Source organism: Pleurodeles waltl, chromosome 7, assembly GCF_031143425.1.
Source record: "Pleurodeles waltl isolate 20211129_DDA chromosome 7, aPleWal1.hap1.20221129, whole genome shotgun sequence".
Classification (NCBI taxonomy): Eukaryota; Metazoa; Chordata; class Amphibia; order Caudata; family Salamandridae; genus Pleurodeles; species Pleurodeles waltl.
The window spans coordinates 1102553178-1102576258 of NC_090446.1; the positions used below are offsets into that span (position 1 = coordinate 1102553178).

At 44.6% G+C, this 23081-nt stretch overlaps 1 protein-coding gene across 1 annotated transcript in view; it reads left to right on the forward strand.

The window, feature by feature from the left end:
- CA10 (carbonic anhydrase 10) overlaps positions 1 to 8407 on the forward strand; it is a 683032-nt gene extending 674625 nt beyond the window's left edge. The window contains exon 9 of the mRNA XM_069200032.1: positions 7090 to 8407. Within this exon, the coding sequence (XP_069056133.1) occupies positions 7090 to 7112 (23 nt within the window). The 3' untranslated portion in view covers positions 7113 to 8407. The remainder of the gene's footprint in view (positions 1 to 7089) is intronic.
- The last annotated feature ends 14674 nt before the right edge of the window (positions 8408 to 23081 follow it).

A 23081-nucleotide genomic window follows, 5' to 3' on the forward strand; every position in this document is an offset into this window, starting at 1 on the left:
GATTACTTTCAAGAGAACTCACGCACATCACCCAGTACCCTGTCACACACTGTCCTCCATAAATTCTTTCTTCATTCATACATCTGACCACCTCATAAACTGTAATCTCCTGTCACCGCTCTTTTTTTGTTTGTGTTTCCATTATTTCATCACTCCCCAAAGTATTGCTGTTCCAAGTGTGGCATTGTTCCTTGATGAGGCAAAGAAATGATGTTACCCTATGCTCTCCTTTCATTGTCCACTAAAGGGTTATAGTAAGTCCCTTATGCTCATGCGCCACAGTGAAACAGCTTGTGCTGAACCATTGATAACTAGCTCTCTTCCCTGCATAGAAATGAACACAATGTTACCTTTGATTATTTGCCTTTCTCAGTAAACAAGTCATAACAACTTTTACGAAGTTCCTTTAAATTATATTGCTCAACTGCTCACCAAGCTAAAACTTAAAAAACAATATTATTAATCACATAGGTGAAACCTAATGCATTTACCAATGCTTACCTTATGCCCTAGAGATTCAAAAATGACTATTTCTTAATCTACTATTATTATTTCCTGAGCTAAGGGCTCAATAAATAAAGATCACTGTTGCACTAAATACCAATAAATAAACCCACAAGAATGGGCGAGAGGGGGCAGCCCTACAAAATGTCTCTTTTTATCAGTACGTTATCAGACAGAAGATTATTTATCGTCCTCCGCTAATACAAAACTTTAATTGATTCAATGAAGTTTAAGTGGATCCCAAAATGTTTTAGACATGCAAATAAGTACTCCAAGTTCACCTAATCAAAAGCTTCAGCCACTTAAAACATAATAAAAGTTAGGGGTGAATAATATGAGTTAGCTAGGCCTATTGCCTTATTGCCTGGTGGACTAGAGTGCTCAATTGGCTCCCAGGAATAAAGCCTTTTGGCCCTCACTAACCATTTTCTCACCACACAGGTGAGTCTTTTAGCCAATATCCCAGCAAAATCCTTGAAGTCATTATTGAATAAGGAGACTGAATAGTAAGACTTGCATTTAGTTGAAGTTTTGTTTGGCTTAAAGATAACCACAATTGAGACTTCTCCCCAGAAAGATGGCAGCTTTAGTTCTTTCATCAGCATGCTATTAAACAGCTCTAGCCACATCCTGGATTACTTAATTGACTATTACTTTGTAAAGTTACTTTGTGGTACTGTCTGGTCCTGCTGCTTTTCCTTTCTTTAGTTTGGCAATTGCTCATTTATTTCTTGGGCTAGTCTGCTGATCCCAAGAATCAAGTTAGATAAGCTGTCTTGATTCCAGCCCGTGAACTATCTCTTGGGTACTCGAGGATAACGGCTTGTTACATAGGGTAGAGGTTTTGAAAAAAACATCTTAGTCACTATCAGAAATTACTCGGCCCTCTGGGGTACCCTGAATACATGCACGATTAGTCCTAACATTTTGCATCCTGAATTTCCTGGCCAAGATTTCTCCACATTTCTTACCATATTCAAAGCTCTGCAGAGTCCTGGCTTTCCCCTTGCACTTTCAGATTTAACAATATTTTACTTTTTTGTTTACAATGATCTAGTTCAATTTGTATTTTCTCTGATTCTCTAAAAAAAATTAGATCACAAAGTTGCACTTCAGGGTGAAGCCAACAGCTGACAAAGATGGCAGTGTAGATGCTAGCTCTTGTCCTACTGACCGCACATCAGGCTCAATCTTGCAGTCTGGAGGGGCCATCAGGCACAACTGCACTGCTAAAACAATCGCAAGTACGGGTGAAACTTACACTATGGCCAAAATCCTGAGGCTGCCACATTAGCAGCTATTCCCTGCTTGGGCCTTCGGGCCGGAGGTACCCTGGGAGAAACTTCAGGAGCCGGCGTTCCCACCATGACACTGGAGGGGCGGTGCAGCATTACCTGGACATCGTCACCTAGGAAATGGGGTGAGTGAGGCTCCTGACAGGCACCCAACTCTGTGACACAGTGACCAGTGGGACACTGGGCCTGGGTCAAGAACCCGACATGACGTACCTGGTGTCTTCTGCCTACTGGGGGCTGCAGGGAGTTGCTGCAACAATAAGTGGCCAGTGATGCAGCCCTCTCTATCCTTCCTCCCAAAGCAGACAAGCCGACAAGAGGCGGCAGTGTCATCTGATTTAATGGTGAAGGCGAGGCCCAAGGAAAGAAATCTGGGCACCCAGGCCAGGAGCATATAGCTGAGCTACACCATTGGCCTGACTGATAGTGGCCCGAGTTACATAGATGTTGCCTCTGTCAATGAGCGGGGGTCATCTGTGCAGCTGATGGACTGTGAATGAGAGCCCCACGATGGTTGAGTGCCTGTATGCAGGGGGATCTGGTTCCTAAGGGGTGGTGGGTGGAGGCTGAAGTGTTCCACTTTATCTGTGTCACAGTTCTGGTAGTATGAAGGAGGGAAAGTACTGCTGCAGCTGGCAGACGTGGTGCGGTCTACATTATACCCTGAGCTGATGGTGGGGGGTGTTACAAATGTGAGAGGCACAACCATATGTGCAGTGCTTGAACATGAAGCGTGGGTAACTGGCAACCGGGAGCACAAAGCTCTGTGAACTGACCAACACTGAGATCTCTGCGGCTGGTAGCCCCATCAGTGACCTTAGGAAATGGTGCGAGAAAAGACTCATCGGCCCTTGAGATAAGCTGCTTGAGGTGGCCAAGGTGGCCTTTGGAGAGGGCAACGTGGAGCACACAGCCGACATGGAGGGCCTGCAGGAACCTGGGCACCTCTTGCTGCAGGATCTTCTTCAGGCAGATTCCAGAACAGCTCCCAAACACTGAATAGATACACTGGGAGTTGACGTTACACTTCTCAGGGATCACCTCCAGAAAATGTCGACCAGAACGGAGACAGCTGGACAAACCATGTCCACCCACACAACAGCCATTAAAAACCTGGAGCGCAAGGTCCGACGTCTCAAAGACCCCATCCAAGAATTGTATGCCTATGAGGAAGATGCAGAGGGTCATCCCCGCCGACTCAATCTGCATTCTGTGAGGCTGCCGGAAAGGGTAGAGTGAGCAGTGATGAAACTATTTCCCAGAACTTTGATAAAAAATATGGTTGGCCCAGGGGTCTCTCTCTGACCAATTTCAGGAGAAAGAACATATAGAGTGCAAACTATCCCACTGAGGCCTGGGGAGAGGTATAGGCTGCTGATAGCACAAATCCTGAATTACAGGGACCTGGATGCTATCTTGCAGGCAGCCCATCAGAAGGCCCGATCTCTGTTGTCAACATGGAAATATGGATGTTCCCATACAATATGCAAGAGCTACAAAATAAAAGGCTATCATTTCACAAAGCAACATTTGAACTACCCAAACTGAGAGTCCCGTACTCTGTGGTCTTTTCTGCAAAACTCAAACTGGTGGCAGAGGGTAAAACTTGCTTCTTCCTATTATCAGAAGAGGTCTGGGAGTGGCTGGCTGGCACCCTGTGGGACAGAAGAGACACAAGGACAGACCATGCCTGATGAAGGGCGGAAACATCTTGACCAGTGCACCTAGGCCGGCGGATATGGGGATCTAGGAGGAGGAGCACAGAGAAATCCTGAGCTGAAGACACACAAAACCCAAGAAGCCGATGAAGCTGGGGGGAGACATTTACACATTTAAGAAGCCACTCCCATTCTTCAAGTGTGGATTAGTAGTGTTTATTAAAGGAGGCACTCTACCGGATTTGTAAGTTAAATGTTGGAGGGAGGATGGCAGATATTTCAGGCATTGGGGGTGGAGGGGTGGGCAGTTTATGGCTCACAACATGAGGTGGTGGGGAGTGGGGTGGAGAAGGTGATTCTATTTACTGGTGACAGGCGGAAACACACTGCACAGACAATGGGGATAGGAGGAGGACGAAACAAACAACACTATACACCATTGCAGGGAAGACAAGCCTTGACACTTAAGATTCTTTCATGGAATGTGAATGGGCTAGGCCACAATATTAAGAGAATTACTTGTACAGAAATTACTTGTATAGTTAGGACCTGGGCTTAATACTGCTACAGGAGCTGCATCTAGTGGAGAACAAATGTGGTTAACTGGGCAGAGGGACATATGAAGTCGTGGCTCACTCTGGATTTTCCACAGGCTGGCAGTGCGCCACCATTCTGGCCCACAGATCACTGCCTTTCCCTTTGATGCAGATATGGATCGAACAAGCAGGGTGCTGTGCTGTGGCCAGGGTCACATGGCAGGGTGAGCAGGTAACAACAGTGTCATGCTATGTTCCCCTGGGCCTACAAACAGAGATGTTCACAAAAATGGGCAGGTGGCTTCTCCAGATCTCTGAACATTATAGCGGGGGGAGCTGAACCTGACGATGAATGCAGACGATGATAGGAAGACAACGGCAAAATGACCGGACCATATAGATACAAGACTGATGGACTTTACCAGGATAGTGGGTTTGATTGATCTCCGGTGAGATTCCCACCATGTTTTTATTGAGGTTGTTTTGTCAGTATTAGGACCATAATACCCAATGCATGTAAATTGATGTTTTCCCTCAATATGTAACTATGCTGTGGTCCATCTTCCATTTATGTCCACTTCTGAACTTAGAACTTAAAAGTCTGAATGCCTATTAACCAATATGGCCATTTGAGTGTCCCTCCTCCTCAGACCCTCCCTGTCCCAAAAACTCCCCAAACTAGGGTCTTTCCTCTTTCTCTCTTCTCATTGCCAATTTATAAACACCCAAGAAACTAAACGATGGCTCAAAAGCACTTATTATCTGACAAAGTATTGCCAAGGTAATGTAGTTCAAAGTAATGACTCCTCACAAAAGTTTGCCAGATTCAATACTGAGGATACGTTTATCAACTTTCTCATCACTTTTTCATGTATGCATCTTATTGTGCCACATGACATTCAGAGAGGCCGTAAATCTGAACTGTGCTTTAGCCCCTACGTTATGTAGCTCACCCATTTTCCTCCTGAGTTACCATTGTTTTTCCTTTGTAGCATGACAAAGATCGGATCTGATACCTCTCAGTATGTTTTCTATCCCTTCTTTGCAGGACCTTGAGAGCTAGATTCCAGCTAAGCCCTTTCAAAACCCCGGGTTTATAGATTGGTGGGTACTCATTGTTAGTTCTCTGTCCTCGTGTCCTAAGTGCAAAAAAATGACCTACCTATTAAACAGTGTGACATCTATGTATCCATTTGCAAGATGACACCTCAATTGAGGTTCTGTATTACAAGGCAAGCTTTCCAGTACACAAATGCGAAGTCCTAGGAATGACTGAGAAGTTAATGTTGTACACGTGGTCACAGTCAGAGAGAGGGACTAGAACACTTGCAGCTGTTTTTTTAAACCTGCCACCATGTTCCCTGCCACCGAGCAACACTGCCTTAAGTCACCTGTAATTGTGGACAAAGGTTCTGCACAGGTGCAAGATTGAAGGAGATGGTTTACCCACTTTCATCTAAAAAGACAATGGCCCTCGTTTTAACATTGGTGGTAAAAACCACGTACCGCCGCAGTGACGGCCGCCAAAAGACCGTTGTCGCGGCTACCATCTGTCCGCCATAATATGACCACAGCCAATTTCTGCCACAAGAAGGGCAGTAATCCGGCAGTGGCCATACTAGCGGATGGTGGTAAGGTGGGGCTGCTACCACCAGCAGCACCACGCGTGTAGACCACCGCCAGCCGTATTAGGCCAATAATACGGCCTGGTGGTGTTCTGCTGGCAGGCGCTGCTGACAGTCACAGCTTGCCGTCCCGTCCCCTCCCAGAAGACCCCCTGAATCTAGATAAGTCGGGTCTCCAACAGGGGGTGGGGGTGGAGGGTGTTGTGTGTGTGTGGGAGTGTGTGTGCGTGTATGTGTGAGTGCGTGCGTGAATGCGAGTGTGTGTGTAGTGTTGTTTGCATGCATGTATGAATGTGTGTGAGTGCGTGGATGAATGTGTGTGTGTGCATGTATGTATGGTAATGTGTATGCGTGTCGGCGTGTATGTTATGATGTGTGTGTGGATGTGTGTGTGAATGAATGTATGCATACATGTATGTATGTGTGGATGAGTGTGTGTTTGCGTGCATGTGTGTGTTTTGGGGGGCATGGATGTAGGAGGGGTGGGGGTGTCTGGGGAGTGTTTTGGGGGAGGGGGCCTCCAAGGAATTTCCTGTCACTGATAGGGCCTACTGCTATGGTTTTCGTGGTGTTACAAACGCCACGAAAACCATGGCGGTAGGCAGGGACATAATACCACCGGAGACACAATGGCGGCCTCCAGGCTGGAGAGTTTCATCTCCAGCCCGGGGGCTACTAACACCATAGCAGTCGGATTGCTACTACCGCCACATTAGCACCGGCCGCCGGGGTCATAATGAGCCCCAATATGCTTAATAGCACATGCTTTTGCAAAAGTGTGTAAGACCCTGTATTTTTTAAGTGACACATGGAGAAAATCCTATTTTTGAAACGTTAAAGAAAAGGCTACAAAAATCAAATATACAGCATGTGGGAAAAACATGCCAAAAATATCAAACTGTTGGATTTTGATTATCTATACTCCTTGTTTTATAACTAGTCATAAGACTGTCTGAGGTTTAGCAGTACTGTTAGTGTTAAACTCCCTTTCACTATACCCAAGACAAATCTATTAGTTTTTGTTGTGTGGCTATGCAGCGATCACTTTGTTTCCGATTTTACAATGGTGAAGTGCCACAGAAAAATACTCATAGATCATTTAAGTGCTTATTATTATCACTATATTTTTGTTCTGTGACTCACTATGAAATTTAAGTGTGTACCACTCACTGAGCCAGAGGGGTTGAAGACCAGATATTGTGTTCATTGGTAGATATGCAAAGCATACACACTATAAAAGTGTTATTTATAAATCATATTCATACAGGTTCACTATGGCTCCTGAAGCACCTGTATGGCATGTGTAACATTACAGTTTTAAACCATTCCTCATTCAAGATATTTAAATAGTATGTCATGTTATGTCTTATGATATATGGTAATTTCAAACAGTCCTCATTTATCAAGTTTGTCAAAATGTAAGTGGAAATAAATATGTAATCATAATTGTAAATTCACTGTCTTTTTACAGTTAATGAATGGCTTCTGAAGTAATTATGATATACAGTGCCACAAGGAACCACAGCCTCGACAAAATGCTACAGTTCCACAGAAATCGCTATAAACAAAAGTGCAAATTACCTGCATTTTGTATGCTACATGGGAATTAACATGCACACTTTCTGCAAAGTAACAAAAACTGCAAAGATGACAAATCAGCTTAAATTTCATTCATAGGATCTGTCATGAAAGACAATATTTAAGTCTGATTTTTGGGTAACGTTCCCTTGAGCTTATTCAGCTACACATAGAGACTTTTGAGCCTTCTAGCCATTCGACATTCTCACACATGGATTTCTGTTCTGTATGCAAGAAGTATTTGGAAAGTTCTCCACACGTTACTGTATCAATAACGGATTCTATGAATACAGAACAAGGAAGTTAACCAGGACGGATATGCATCCTGCATTGTATTTAAGTAAAGGATATATCAAGAGATAAGTATTGAAACTATATTGCCACAGAATTAGAACATATATATTAATATTTCCCCTTTTCACACTGATATTTGTCCATTGATAGTTTTTCTGATTTTTTGAACAATCATTGTGTTGGATTAATGTTAATATCAATAAATGTGCTTAAGTTAATGTAGTACAGCTGTGCCTGATTTATTTCAAAATAAGTCTACTGTAGCTGCATTATACTTCTTTCTACTCCACGTGTGTTTGTTCTCTTGTAGATCATTACATTATGTTAAAACAATTTGCAAAGCAATTTCTGTGTTGAAGGTTTTTTCTACCCATCAACCCCACAGGACTTCAGTACAAACAAAAGCAGCTGAAAAATATTTACTGTTGATTATCAACTCCCATTTTGTAAAAACCTTAATTTAAAAAACTATGAATATCACCATGCAATTTACTAGAACTATTTCCATGTATTTCAGTTCTGAAGAACACAGTAAGCTCAAGAAACATAATGCCATTTCTTTGTTTGTAATGGTAGTCCACTGTGTTTAGTTGCTCTCCTCCATGACATTTCTGTATTTGAGCATTCAATCTAATAAATAGGTTTGGGTTTACTAAACCGTTTCATATACAACATCAGTGTTATATTCATTCTCTCTGATACTATATGTAAGAAATCACATTTGAAAAGGAATTATATTGTATGAACAGTTAATTTGTGTATTACCTGATTCAATAGCTTTTTTAAATGTTATCAGTTTTTGAATATGAACAGTACAACCCCTTTAGGGGCTCTGCCTTCCAGTTGTGCCATATCTTATGAAATGTTTTATTACTTCAGAAATAATTGCACCTATCAGTAATACAATTACATTCATCACATGTGTAGCATTTTTTTTTCAATCCCAGTTATAGTTGACAAATGGTTGCCTCTCCCCCCCTCACTATTAATTTTTGGCTTATAGTGGGATCCAAATATTGTTCCGCTATGGCAAAGCTCCCAGTTGGGAAGTCAAACTACCCCTTTTTCCCCCTTTGTGTGCCTCGTAAATGCAAAGTGCCTCTATGTTCCTAGCACCTATCGCTGTGTTGTGTGGTGGGTCCCTCTGTCGGCTTTCGCCCCCCTCACACTCCTTGGGGTGCCTCTGTATGTCCTCTGTATGCGTTGGAATCAGTCATTGGGTCCTTGTGGGGAGTATCATGCTGTTCAGGGGGATGGCGCTCTGTCTTGGGGCGCATCTCCTAATCGCTCCCACTCGTAAACCAGGGTGCCCCATGCTCGCACTCTCTCTGCCAAACCCTTGGCCTCTCCTTGTCTCCTGATGTCTTATTGCACTTCTGCCCTCGCCCATTTCAGTACTTCCCTTCGCCATGTACTCTCTCGGGAGCCCTGTGTCGCTTTCCAAGTCATTGCTATTTCTCTTTTAGCTAGGACAAGGGCCAGGTCCTGGAACTGGTCGGTTACTTTGTGTTGGGTCTTGCATTGATATCATCGGGTACTTCCCGCTCAATCATGTCTTAAGTATTTAGTGACCGATGCCCAAAACTCCTGCACTTTTGGGCAAGACCAAAACATGTGGATAAATTCTGCCTCTTCTGTGCCGCATCTCATGCACTTGGCCTCTACAAGTCCAAAATGTCTCCGAAGTCTGCCTGCCTTCAGATATGCCCTGTGTAGGACATATATATTAATACGTTTGAACCGGGTGTTCCTGGAGGCCCGTGGGGTCAGAGCGAGTATTCCCTCCCAATCGTCACTCATGATAGGGGCTCCCAGATCCGTTTCTCATTTCTGTTTAAGAGTTGTTAGTGGTTTGCATAGTGTTGATTGTATTTTCCAATAAAGGCAGGTCACCGTTTTATGAGTACCTGTGGCACTCATCAGATACTGAACCGCCTCGAATAGGGGCGGCTCTGCTCGTCCGACCTGACAATGTTTGATGATCGCCTCAGTGACTGCTCTATAGACCAGAAAGTATACTGGGGGATCTGATATTGATTACTAAAGTCCTCAAATGGTAAGAGAGACTCTGCTTCATATAACATGCCCATTGAGGTCACTCCTGCCATCTCCCACCTCAAGAGTCTCCTCCAGTCCCCCCATGTGGCAACGCCAGTAGACATTTCAGTGGTATTTCAGGTGCATAGGGCGCAATACACTGCGATCTGCAGAGATGTCGCAACCAGCATTTGTGCTTCACTTTCAGCTCTTTGAAGGTGGAGGGCTCTAGGGGAGGACAACCCTGGCCAGCGAATGGAGGTCTGGGGTAAAAGAGGTGATCTCCCTGTCAGACATTGTACGGCTGGCTAGCCATCAGGTCAACCATTGTTATTGTCCCACTAAATAGTATGCCTCAAAGTCAGGGACAGCCAGTCCTCCCTCCTCAAGCAGTCTCTGTAGTACGTAAGTGCTAATCTCTGCCTACCAGTCCCCCACAGAAAGCCTATGATAATGGAGTTCAGTTCTTTGAAAAAGGCTCTTGGGATCCATAGCAGGAGAGTGGTGAAAAAGTATAATAGGTGGGGTAATGCTATCATTTTCGAGAGCGCCACTCATCCTGCCACGGACAGTGGTAAGGCCGCCCAGACAAGTCATACTACTACAAAGTCCTCGTAGAGTCCATTCCACGTTTCCCTCTAGCAGGTTGAGGCGGTTATGGTAGACATGAACTCCTAAGTAGCCCAGGCAATGCATTTCCCATTGTAAGTCATCAAGGTCTGGGGAGCTGCGCTGCCTTCCATCACGGGGAATAAACTAGACTTTTGCCAGTTCACTCTGAGTCCAGGTATAGTACCAAACCTCTCTAACAGGTTTCGTGCCCCACGTAGAGCAGCTTTTGCATCCCCTAAGAAGAGAAGAAGATCATCTGCATAGACAGCAATGTGGTGAGTTTGCCCAGCCACTGTTATGCCCCTGTAGACGCTCCCTGCACTGACCATATAGGCAAGCGGCTCAATAGCCAGAGCAAAAAGCAAGGGAGAGAGAGGACAGCCTTGTCTGGTCCCCCTCTCCACCGAAAGCTCTCCGAGATAGTGGCTCCTGTACCAACCCTGGCTGTCAGTTCCACATAGAGAAGTCTTGTCCATGCAATGAACTGGTCTCCTAGCCCGAATTTGCGGAGCACCTGGTGCAGATATTGGCATTCCAGGCTATCGAAAGCTTTTTCAAAATCAATTGCAAAAATTATTGCCTTCTGCTTATCATATGTGTCACTATGGAGGAGGGAAAATAAGCGCTGTATGTTTATAGCTGTTTGGTGGCCTGGGATGAACGTTGACTGGTCCATGGACCAGGTATGGCATATGCCATAAGAGGCGCATCGCTAGAATTTTATTCAGTATCCTATAGCCCACTGACAGCATTGACAGGGGGCGGTACGAGGTGACGTTCGCAAGTGGTTTCAATAGAGGGCTAATCAGGGCTTCCCGAATCAATACAGGGAGAGTATTACATTCCTTGGCTTCTTCATACATTGCAACCAATCTCGGGCCTAGTTTAGTTATGTATGTTGCATAAAATTCAATCGGGAGCCCATCCAGACCCGGTGTTTTATTTCGCACCATGCTAGCGACGTCGGCTTACACTTCAGCTAGTGTAATTGCTGCTTCCAAATCCATCGCCTCTTATTCAGAGAGTTGTTGGGAGTGAGATGAGATAAGAAATTTTGGATCTCCGCCTCAGTGGCCGGACTTTACTCGTGTAGATATCAGCATAATAATTATAAAATTTGCGATTGATTGCAGTCTGGGTATGTATACTGTGCCCTGTGGGATGGGTTAGCTCAACTATAACTGAGCCCCTATGTGCTGGATTCGCTAGCCACACTAGTAAGGAGCTTGTGCGATCCCCTTCCGAGTGCGCACGTGCTCTATAGGTTTTATATTTGTAACAGCGCAGTCTCTCAAATGCCACAGCCATAGTTTCCCATGCTGTGAGGAGTGCTGTCTGGAGGTCCGGGTCATTCGAGCACCTCTTCTCTAGAGTTGGCAGCTCTTGTTCAGCTTTCGCTATATCATGTAGCAGCTTCTGGTGTTTGCGCATGGCTGCCGAGATGCATCTCCCTCTAATGACTACCCTAAACGCGTCCTATTCTGTCAGTTTTGAGTTTGTTGAGCCTTCATTTATCTCAAAGTAAGCATCTATCGCCCGCCACCTGATTCAATTGTTTAGTGTCAACTTTTAACAAACCATATTTTTTAATGGTGATCACAGGCTTAATTTGTGAAAAGGAATTGCCAAACAAAGAAGACATCAAAATAAAAAATGTTAAAGTTGATGCCAAGCTAAGAACTATGCAAGCATCTACAACTCTGAGATAATAGTAAAGTTACAGTCCATTAATAAAGCAATTGTGGATCACTAATAAATGTAGCCCGCTTAAATCTGCACTATACATTTACCCTGGAATATTTAATGGGTTGGTCTCTGTGGTCAAGCGGATCAGGCAAAGAATGTTGATAAGCTGGATTCTACAGTGATCAAAAACCTGACACCCACTGAAAAGTACAAATAATTGCGAGCTCTGCCACCATATGTCCCCCAGTTGACTCATCAATGCATAGAACACATTACAGGTGCTTTTACAAATCACACACCTAATAACATCATCGATGGCATCATTAGGTAGCATCTCTGAAAGCACTCAAAATTCCGATGCCAGAAACCACTTGGGCATAAAGTCTTGTTTTACCTAGCAGGCTCAGAGGTTGCCTCACTGCACCAAGACCTGCCACTGCTGCACTAAGAGCTGCCACTACTTTTAGAGCTTACTGGATCTTACATTTGGTCATACTCATTGAGTTTGGATGTAGGGCCTTGCTTTGATCCAGGTACGGTGTAAGGAATTGCATAGTTTGTGTTGCCATCTCCTTATATTTGCTGTCTGATTTTGCTGGCTTTAAAACTCTGTGTACTTTACCACTGTTAACAGTAGTAAATGGCATGTGCTTCCTGCAGGAAGCTGGCTCTTTATGGAGTACACCAAAAAGATGTATGTTGTGTAAAGAGTCCAGGCATCCCCTTACAAGTGGACAGGGCTTTCTTTAAAAATCCCAAGTGCTCTATTTGTGGTAGTGTGGTCAAGCAGCTTAGGCTTATCAAAGGGGAGTGTTAGACATTTGTTGCATACACTTAGTCAATAAATGAGACAGACACACTCAAAAAGGTAGAAAAATAATACTTATTTTTATGTATCTTTTTCACCACCAAGAACTTTGTTATTGGGTAAGTACTTTTTAAGTTAGCAGTTTGGAAGTATACAGCAAATACATGTGCATTCATTTTAGTGCAGTAATGTTATCCTACGGGAAAGAAACAGGTACTGCAAACAGGAACTTGGTAACGACTTGCAGGACTGTTCTTCTAGAGTTCAGGTAAATATGGGGCAAGGTCCAAGGTAGCACCAACAGGTCACCTCGGTCGACTCTAGGGCATCAGGATGCGGAGGTGTTTTTCAGCATTGGGTGCTCTAATTTTATCCAGTGATAAAGAAAAAGATACTGCATATGGTCACTTAGCAATGACTTACAGGACCAGTCTCCTGGAGTTAAGGTGAGTATGGGGCAGAGTCTGAGGCAGCATCAAGAGTTTGCTTCGAGAGGTACTGGGGCATCTGGGTGCAGAGGTGCGTTACAGCACTGGGTGTCCAATTCAGTTCAATGGGAAATGGTACCAGGGAAAAGAGGCTGCCAGTGGGGATTTGGTGAGTAGTCCAGCTGAATCCAAAGGTGTGTGTACCAGGACACAGGGTAGGAGGCAGGTCTGGCCGATCCTGGAGCCCCCCAGGGGTACTCCAAAAAGTCTATTCCCGGGTACACGCAACAAGGTGATGACGTCTTCGGGAGTCCCTCTGGAAAAGCTGGAAGAAGATGGACCATGGGGTTGTCGGAGGAAGAGGAACGTGAAGGCGAGGACAGCCAGGCACATAGGAGCAGAGAGCAGACTAGAGAAGAGGATCCCAAGACGACGTGTGGAGAGTACGGAGGAGACCCGAAGGACTCCAGCTTTGTGGCAGAGGAGAGGGACAGCGTAGAAGCCAGCCACATCCCCAGAGGGACATGGCTCCTGCAGGTACGGGACCTTGTATGCGGTGTGTTAACAAAACTGATTGGGAAAGTTGGGAGGGAACAGGGAGGAGGGTTGGGCACCACCGAGCACCACACATAGAGGGATAAAAACATAACAAGACATATTTCTTTCTTTCATTTCTTTGTTTATTTTGTTTTGTGTGTTCTTTCCACTTTGTGTGAGCACTAACGATAAGCTTGCATGCCTTCACCTGGGGAATAATTAACAAAAGAAACCAGATATTCAACTTGAATAACCGCAATGATAAAGGATGCTATTATAACAGTCTCTCAGGGGCAGCACCTTCCTTTCTTGCATGGGGCACAGCAACGGAGTACTTTACGGTCTCTTTAAACTAATCCCCACAAGTATTTTTCCCTTGTCCCTTTCATTGTCCACAACTCAACTACACTTGCACAAAAGGAAAAGCACTTAACAAAAAGAAAGTAAAAGAAAAGAAGAACAAAATAAAACCCTTACCTGATAGGGACTTCTTTGTTTTGTTTCCACCCCTTCTCTCGCTGGCCACCTGACAACGAACCAACGATGAAGCTTCATAGAGCTGGGAAAGCATAAGAACAGAAAATAGATTATCAAGTGGAGAGAATAATCAAGACCTGGCAAAATAAAGTCCTAAAAAAAGAAAAAAAACCTCTTTAATAGAATAAACAAAAATATTGAAGACCCATATTTCGAGAGTACTGCTTATCTATACAGGAAGAAGTATTATAACCCTCCCTGGTTCAGGTGGTATACTGTGACAGCGGGGCTCAGGTATTGTGGGTTCAGGCACACCATCGGTTCACAGCAGCCTGGGCTGGGGGAATCGTATGCAGTGGGTCTTTTTCCGACAGGTTGTGTTGCAAGAGACACTTGTGGCTCTTGGTAGCCTCCAGAAGCAGGCTGCAGGGTGGACTGGGGAACCAGTCTGGCCGAACCTGTTGAGGGTCTCAAGGCCCCATTGGCACCATTAGTGCACTTCGACTTGGGCTGGGGGCTTGAATGCAGTGCTGCTTTCTGTTGTCGGATTCCCAGGACTCTCTGGTTGATCTTTGGTGCCTGCAAACATGCAGGGAAGCAGCTCCACTCCCCCAAGGGAGATTGCTGTTGATCCTTGAAGTGCTGGCAGTCCTGCTAGGCTTTCAGAGGGCAAAACAGCTACTTTGCTGCAATTGTCGAATTCAGCAGGCAGGCTGGCGGGGTTGGCACCAAGTCAGTTGCTGCTCCTCAGTTCTTGCTTTTTGGGGGTCTTTGGTGTCCTTCTTCATAGGTGGGTAGAATCTAGTTTCTGGTATCAGGGGTGCCACCTAAACACTCAATTTAGGGGCATTAATGGGAGTTGTAGGTAGTAGCCAATGGGCTACCTACCTTTAGAGTGACTAAACCCCCTATATGACCACTTCCTGTGGGGAGTGGGCATAACCATGACCCAATGAGCTTATTTCAACAAAACCCAAGATGGTGGAATTCAAAATTTCATGTTCACATCAGGTGGCCCACCTTAGGGCTGTGACTAGTCTGAGTGTGAAACACGCCTCCTGACTAATTCATTTTCCCACCTGTCCTGGTGCATCAGGGCAGGGGGTGGTAACTCCCAGGACTGGTGGAAGCCAGGGCTGAATATTAAAGGCGGCAGAAACTTTGAAGTCCCAGGCCTTGGTATGTTGAGTATCAGCCATCCTGCTTGGACAAGGTGTAACCACCTCCGGCCAGAGCAGGCATTGTTCCTATCCACTGAGAGCAGAGCTCATACCTCCTGGGTGTGGGGTCGGTGATGGCAAGCTGGACTGGACCAATCAGCCATTTCAGGGAGCATTTCTCAGGTGCCCTCTGGGTGCATACATTAATGAATCCATTACTGGAATCAGAGTGGGTTTATTAATACAAGGTGTTTGATACCAAACAACACCAGAGTTTTCAGTGAAGCCATCATGTAGCCGGGGAACTCATTATAACAGTGTCCAGCACAAAGTGGCTTAAAAAGTCAAAGTGCAAAGTGCTTAAAGTGGCTTCCCTGTTCACTTACTATGTCCAAGAATCAACATAGACATAGGAGGGACATATCTTCTAATGCAGAAAAGTTCAAACATGTAATATAATGAACCCTGCCTTAGGGCTGTGCTCCATTTTCTCAGAAACATGAGCTGTGCAAATTAAACGTCCTGTTTGGCCTCTGTAACTTCCTAATAAATGGTGCCTAAAATGCAGCAATGGCATTGAAGGTGAAATGTCATGTGTGGACTGCCATGTGTATTTATGGCACCCACATATATGATAAAAATATATGTCTGTCACAAGTACCACTGTGCTTTGGTTGGGCTACAGGTTGATGGCATTACAGTAACACATGGCAAAGGACAGTGTGAAAGTATCTTCACCATGTTGGAAAACCATTTTTACATATTAATAAGTTATTCCTAAAGCTTATCTTTCAAGCCCACAAGGCAGGGTACGTAATATCCCTTACACTGCCTTAAAGCTATTTCAATGTGAAGGTCCTCTGCCTGGTAAAATGCTAGCAAAGTCCACCACATATATTTCTTACTTAATTTTCAAAATCTGAGTTAATGAAGATATCACATTTTTGATATCTTGATTGGAAAGATATGTCTAGAAAATGTATTTTAGTCTCCCAGAGCCAGAACAGGCATAAAATGAGTCCTGCAAATTATCACACCTTGAGCTACAATACAAATCCTTGGCTACAAGAGTTAATGATCCTGACTCAAAACATAATGGCCTGCTTCTGAGTAAAAGAAAGCCATGGGGGTGTTAAATACTGAACATTTAGCAAGGATTAGCTATCTGGGTGAGGACAGAAAGTGTTGGCAGAATAAGGGACAGCCTTAGGGCTAATTCTTTTGTCTTGGAACCACCAGGAAGGGCTTATCATATTCACTGTATGACTCCCTTGGGTAGCCATGCTCTAGTAACAGTGGGAAACAGATCCAGAATGGACTGTCAGGTGGAAAGAGAACTCATCTAAATAGGTGGGTGGTCTAGGGGAAGAAAGGTCTTTTCAGTGGCAGAAGAGTTGTGCCATATAAAAACTGGAACTCTTGGGCAATATTACAGTTACAAAACTCCAAAATGCACAGTTCCACGAAAAAGAAGAAAATAAACCCAATAAGGAAAAAAGGAAAGAGAAACACAGGTCCCTATGGATATCCAGATTCTGGAACAAGAGCCCTCACTCACCAATTGGTGACATGCTTCATCATCGGGCTTTGCTCCTCGTCGGGCTGGCGCTGCAACGCCCGACGGGCACCTCACGGGGGCTCTTTGCCGGAGATCTTTTGTTGAAAATGTTTGCCAGTAAGTGAATGCAAGAATGTGGGGATTGGTAAAGAAAACTGTTAAAAATGACTAGAGGGACAGATCAAAATTAAATAATTTATTGAAAAGAATGAAACCCTCCGTCCTGGTTAAAAACAATGAGTCAGGAGGAAATAGAGTCATGTCTATTCTACCCTATTTCAATACAATGTCTAGTAACCACAAACCCTATATTCTGGGGATGTAGTGAAGGCAGGATTGGTCATCCCTATACTGCCATCAAGTAGGTTAACATGTTTCTCGCTCAAATAATCAATAAAGATCTGGTGCGATTCATCAGGACCATAAATCACCCGCCTAATCCTCACTCCACTAATGGGCTATAATATCTGTGTGATACAGGAACATGTAAGAAGAGAAGAGAAAAACATAAAGAACAGTATAATATTTATACCAAGTGCACTGGTAAACAGAAAGAAATCAAGACACACTGGTGAAGAAAACCCCTTGTGTAGTGATCAGCGCATCATGAAAACATTCACATTTTATCACCAATGAGAAAAACCCTTACCCTCATCATATTAAAGGATGGGCCCCAAAGGGATGTCGGAGAACTTCAATAGTCCAGTCATTAACGGACAAATACTCATATATGGATGCAATGGGATACATAAAGGAATTCAAGGTAAATCGTTGCAGTATCTTAATAATACTTGTAATGCAGTAAAGTCTATGTCATAAAGATGGTCGGAAAATATACAATACGCAAAACTGATGACAAATAAACACCTCGCAAAACGTACTCAACCCTGTGTACTTAATTATTTGTGGAGATATGTCATCAATATTATGCTGAAGGTAAGAAGTTTGGTAAAGATCTTTACTATCATGGTAAAGTAGCAGCCAACTTGCATCACGACCATTCAATCAATCAATCACAGAATTTCTTAAGTGCACTACTCACCCGGTAGGGTCTCAAGGCGCTGGGAAGGGGGAGGGGAGGGGGCGGTTACTGCTCAAAAAGCCATGTTCGTAGGTGCTTTCTGAAGGTTAGGAGGTCCTGGGTCTTGCGTAGATTGAAGGGGAGGGAGTTCTAGGTCTTGGCGGCGAGGTGGGAGAAGGATCTGCCGCCGGAGGTGGTGAGTTAGATGCGGGGGACTGTAGCAAAGGCGAGGTCGGTGGAGTAGAGCTGGCGAGTTGGTATGCGGAAGTTTACTCGTTCGTTGAGGTAGGCCGGTCCAGTGTCGTGGAGGGCTTTGTGAGCGTGGACGAGGACTTTGAAAATGATCCTTTTGTTAATGGGCAGCCAGTGTAGGGATCTGAGGTGGGTGGATATGTGTTTGTGCCAAGGGAGAATGAGGATAAGACATGCGGCTGCGTTCTGGATTCGCTGGAGTTTTCTTTGAAGTTTGGCTGTGGTCATGAATATAATGAGAAAATTCAACAATACAAGTTAGGGGTGCACTGGTGCTGTGAGGGTTTGATAACTCCCACCATAAGATATATCAAAAGATGTGGGGTTTTATCAAAATCTCTGTTACTATAATCAAGCATTAGCATATTAGTAAACAGGTCATCCGTGCGTATATAGTTCTGCACAAATGAGTGCTGTATCATAAATCAGGCAACTAGAGATTCTACAATAAAGTGACAGCTCCCACCAAGAGGCATAGCGTAAAGGTAAGCGGGCAAACGCTAGAACGCATGGTGTGTACAAAGCATTCGTATAGCTTCATACTCGTGTGTAGTGCCTAGTAATGAAACACAGAGGCCTGCAATCTAAACAAGGCATTGCAAAATCTGTAATTACTGACGCAATACTCTCATCGGTAACAAGCCAGAGGAAAGAAAAAAGACACCTGCGGCTTCAGGAAACACCTCCTGCAGTTTGGAGAGCTTTGGAGAATGTTGATAAAGTTGGCACTTTGTGTTTCTAAGCTCTAGAAAATGTTTATTCTTTAAAAATTCACATCTCCGGTTCCCTGCATTGGAATTTTGTTGTTTTGGTGTGTATTTACTCATAAAAATATAACCTATTTTTATCAATTAGTGTGTGATTTCTAGTCTGTGTTGTGTCTCACTTATTTACTGTATTGATGTTTTTGAATGATTCACACTCTTGTCTCCTAAGTTAGGCCTGCCTGCTCAGTTACAGCTACCAAGGGTGGAGCAAGGGGCTAATTTACTGGGACCTTTACTGAACCTATATGTGGTTAGAGGCCTTATTGGCAGGGGTAGGTTCATACTTACCACTACCAATAACCCACTTTCCCACAATAACACACTGTGGCAAAGGTGCAGAGCTGATCTGATGATTTGTCTGGAGCCTTATAGCTGACTCCAATGGACAACTTAACACAAGGGCATTGTGTTCCATGTGCCTAGCCGTGGACAGAGTGTACAGACGACATGGCAGCAACATTTACTAGGAATAAGTTGTACATAGAGTAGCTTCTCAGTACATCATTGTGTTTATTGTAAAACATGTCAAAAGTCATCATTAGGGACAAATGTCAAGCTAAACATGAAATTTAGAATGAAGACTCAGTACAGGCCCCAATGTACCTGACTATAGTATGACACACTGGTCTGAAGTTATAGCCTTAAGGCCTGGGGAAAAAGCAACACCTGGCCTCTCACTGGCATGAAAAGGGCCAACAAGAGAGAATTACAGCTGCTTCCCTGTGGTGGCTGGAGAGGAAGAGGAGAAAGGAGTGAAAGTGAGAAAGTTGCAATGGCTGTATTGTCAAGGTATGGATTCTGGGGCTGTTGTTGAGAAATGACTGCTTAGAGCTGGCAGGAGTTATGGCCTCTGCCAAAACCACACAACTTCTGAAACCTTTGAAATTCCTTCCTTAGTTGCAGACCAAGAAAGCAGGCCATGCAAGAACTGGCTCTGCAATGTTTTAAAGCTTAATCAGCCTTGTCTCCAAGCAGTTTCGTGGAATTAAGTAGGAGGTCCAACAGTGTGGTCTGGACATCAGAGGAGAATCCAGAAGTTCTTAGCCAGGCATGTCAGTGACAGATGGCTCCACGGACCTGGCAACCAAATCGGCCATGTCCAGCCCAGATTTAATTATTTGCTGTGATACTGCTTGGACATCTCTAATATGGTCTCGTAAGTAGAATTATACTTCCTGGGGTAGATGAGGTGTTAGAGTCTGTCATATCCAAGAGTGTGTGCATACAATGCCCCAGCAAACATCTGGCATTCAGAGATTTTAGCCCTAGGCTACAGGCTGTAAAGGCGTTTGGCACACACCCCTATCCACTGAAGCAGTGGGAGAAATACCAGGCTTGAGACTGGATGAGGACGAGCTCTGAATAACCAAGCTTTAAGAAAAAGGGTACTCTGATGAAAACAAGGGATCACCAAGGCATGCCCATATCTCCTGCTACTGGATCTTTTGAGTGTGGGAGCTGAAGATGGTTTGGTTCACGTAGTCAGGACAGCATCTAGAAGAGCCTCTTTCAACAGAGATGTGGCTTAGAAGTATGGGCAGAAGGCTGGAAAACGTCAGTGAGAATATTTGCTTTGGATTCAACAGGGGCAGGGGTACTTTCATTACATCTGCAGTTTTTCTGATGATGGAGTGATAACAAGATGCTCCAGGTGCGAGGGATCCAGATGTGTCTGAGAATTCCAACTCAGGAAAAGAGTCAATGTCATCCAGGCCCTGAAATTCTTCTAAGGGCTTTAGCCAGGCCCTGGAATTCTTCTAAGGGCTCATAAAGATCTTCACTCAAGTCTTTATTAAATAAATGATAGAGAGAAGTTTCTGAAATTGTCTTTCTTTTAGTAGACATTGTACCTCCTTTCTGGATCTATATACTGGTACCAGAAGCTGAGTGGAGGGCTTTAGAGCTGGCACCGGCATTGTGACAGGAGTCAGTGGTGTCACAGAACCATTAGAGGAGGCAGAAAGGGGGCAAAGGGAAACATGGAAAGACCTGCCAGAGTGAGCCCAAAAGGCATCCTCATATATACCATGGAGCCTGAGGGGGGGGTCCAAAGGGGCCTGCAGCGCACCTGAAGACTTTAAACATGGATGTGAGGTATTCTGTCAGATCAGTTCTAGTACATCCGGGTGCAGCTGTGTGGTGCAGCAGAGGGTAGCAGCACTGGTGCCACACCCTTGGGTAACGCCTGGTTCTGCAGCAGTGGGGCCTCGACCAACTCTTGCTTCAAGAAGCAGTCTGTGTTTGCTTCCATTTCTTCTCTTCTTTCTGTTTCTTGTGCGTGAACCTCGACTCTGACAACGTTAGGGACGTGAAACTGCACTTGGATCTGTGTCTATCTCTGATGTCTGACTAAAAGAGTTTGGCTTCCCTCTCATTAACGGCCTTGCGGGGTGCATTCTTTGACACAACCCACAGGATTTAGAGTCGTGACCATAACTCAGGCACCACGGGCATATGTTGCGGGGATCGGTAAGACATTTGCCCCTCACAGTCTCCACAAGGGTTGAACCCTGACAGTTTGGGAGGGAACCTGTTGTTGCATTTAAAAACAATTTTCTTAGGAGAATCGAGTGCCAGAACCACATCAAATCACAGTTAAAAAGAGAAGTGACATCAGTATGACGGTGGAAGAGCCTTACTGTCGAGGAAGAGGTATGGAGAAAAGTTTCCAGACAAATCTTATTCAAGAGGTGAGGAATCTGAAGGTAGAAGTATTCATTAGAATGCACTTTAACTTGAGTATTTAGCTTTTTCTTTCTCTTTGGAATAGTAAAATATAACACAGTGCACTTAGGTTTAGATCTTGGTGTTTGATCATCCAGCACGTGCTCTATGATTATAACATCCACTTCATTCTCTTTTCAACACTGTAGCAGAGGAATAACAACCTCATAAGAAGATAGAGGAAAAACGTATTACGGCAATTCTGACAGAGGAAATCAAAAACGTTTACTTTTCTAGAGTGAATAACACACAACCTTTCCCAGAAAGTACAACAGCTGTGATTTATGCAGTTATCTAAAATGCAGATTTTTAGCAACAGGCTATATTTGTATAAAAGGCTACATTTTAAGTCAAGTGCGGAGGATAAATACTATCAGAGGATGATATGCACGGTTGGTCTTGCATTTTTTATTAGCAAAGTCATCAAGTTCCTTTTAGAAGCAAAACTAAAGCCAGACAGCATGTAAAGTACACCTGAAACTAGTAACAGGTCATTGCTTTAGGCAAAGGTTGAAACCCTACACATAACAAGCATTGAGTTTTCGCGTATGAGCATTATTGACTTTTGCAATGAATTTTAGGTCAGTTGTAGGTCTGCTGCTGTGTAGCATGGCTAAAACTAAACCATTTTTTTTTAAAGCACTGTGGTGTGGCCAAGGCTAATGTGCATTTTTCTTAATAAAAATGCTGGGAGCGAGTACGGGGCAGTGATGGCCTGTGGGAGGGAAAAGGAATGGTGCGGTGAGGCGTATGGTAGTGGATAGGGGGGAAATCAAATATTTTTTTGAATGTACCTTAAATCTGCGCCACACTGCTCCACTCCTCTGTCCTCGACTGCAGGAACAGGCTCCCAGCCTGCCCTGCAGCCAATCCTGATGCTGCTCAGAGCAGCATTAGGATTGGCTGGGGGCACTCAGCAAGGGCACTCCCAGGCAGGCTGGGAGACTGTGCCTGCTCTCTTCAGCCCGGCAACACAGTGCCGGGCTGGAGAGAGCCTGCTGTGCATGTGTGTTTGGCCGGCTCAAGACAGCCGGCCAAACATACATGTGCAATGAGGGTGCTCGTAACAGTCCATGGCCCCGCCCCTTTTAATACAAAACAATAAATGTAGTTTATTATCGTTTTGTATTAAAAGGTTTGAAGCTGCTGCTGCTGCTGGAGGGGGGGCGACACTCTTGCTCCCTAGCGGAGGAGCTGCACCTGGTAGGGGGCAAGGAAATATGGAGGATGTGGAATGAAGAATGTAGGGGTGGAGAGGACAAGTGAGAAACATTGAGGAAGCACATAGACAGCGGAGGGCATACGGAAGGGGCTGGAGCAGCAAGGTGACAACAACAGAGGACAGGACTTGCTGGGCAGCAAGCCGACAGTGGAGGGAAGACTGGAAGGGCTGCAACCCAGAGCAGGCAGATGGGGCTGTTTCAGAAATCCGACAATAGGGAGAAAGAGGGCCTGGGGGCAGTACGCTAACTACAGAGGGGATGGGGCAGCAAGCTGACAACCAAGGGCAGGCACATGGGGCTG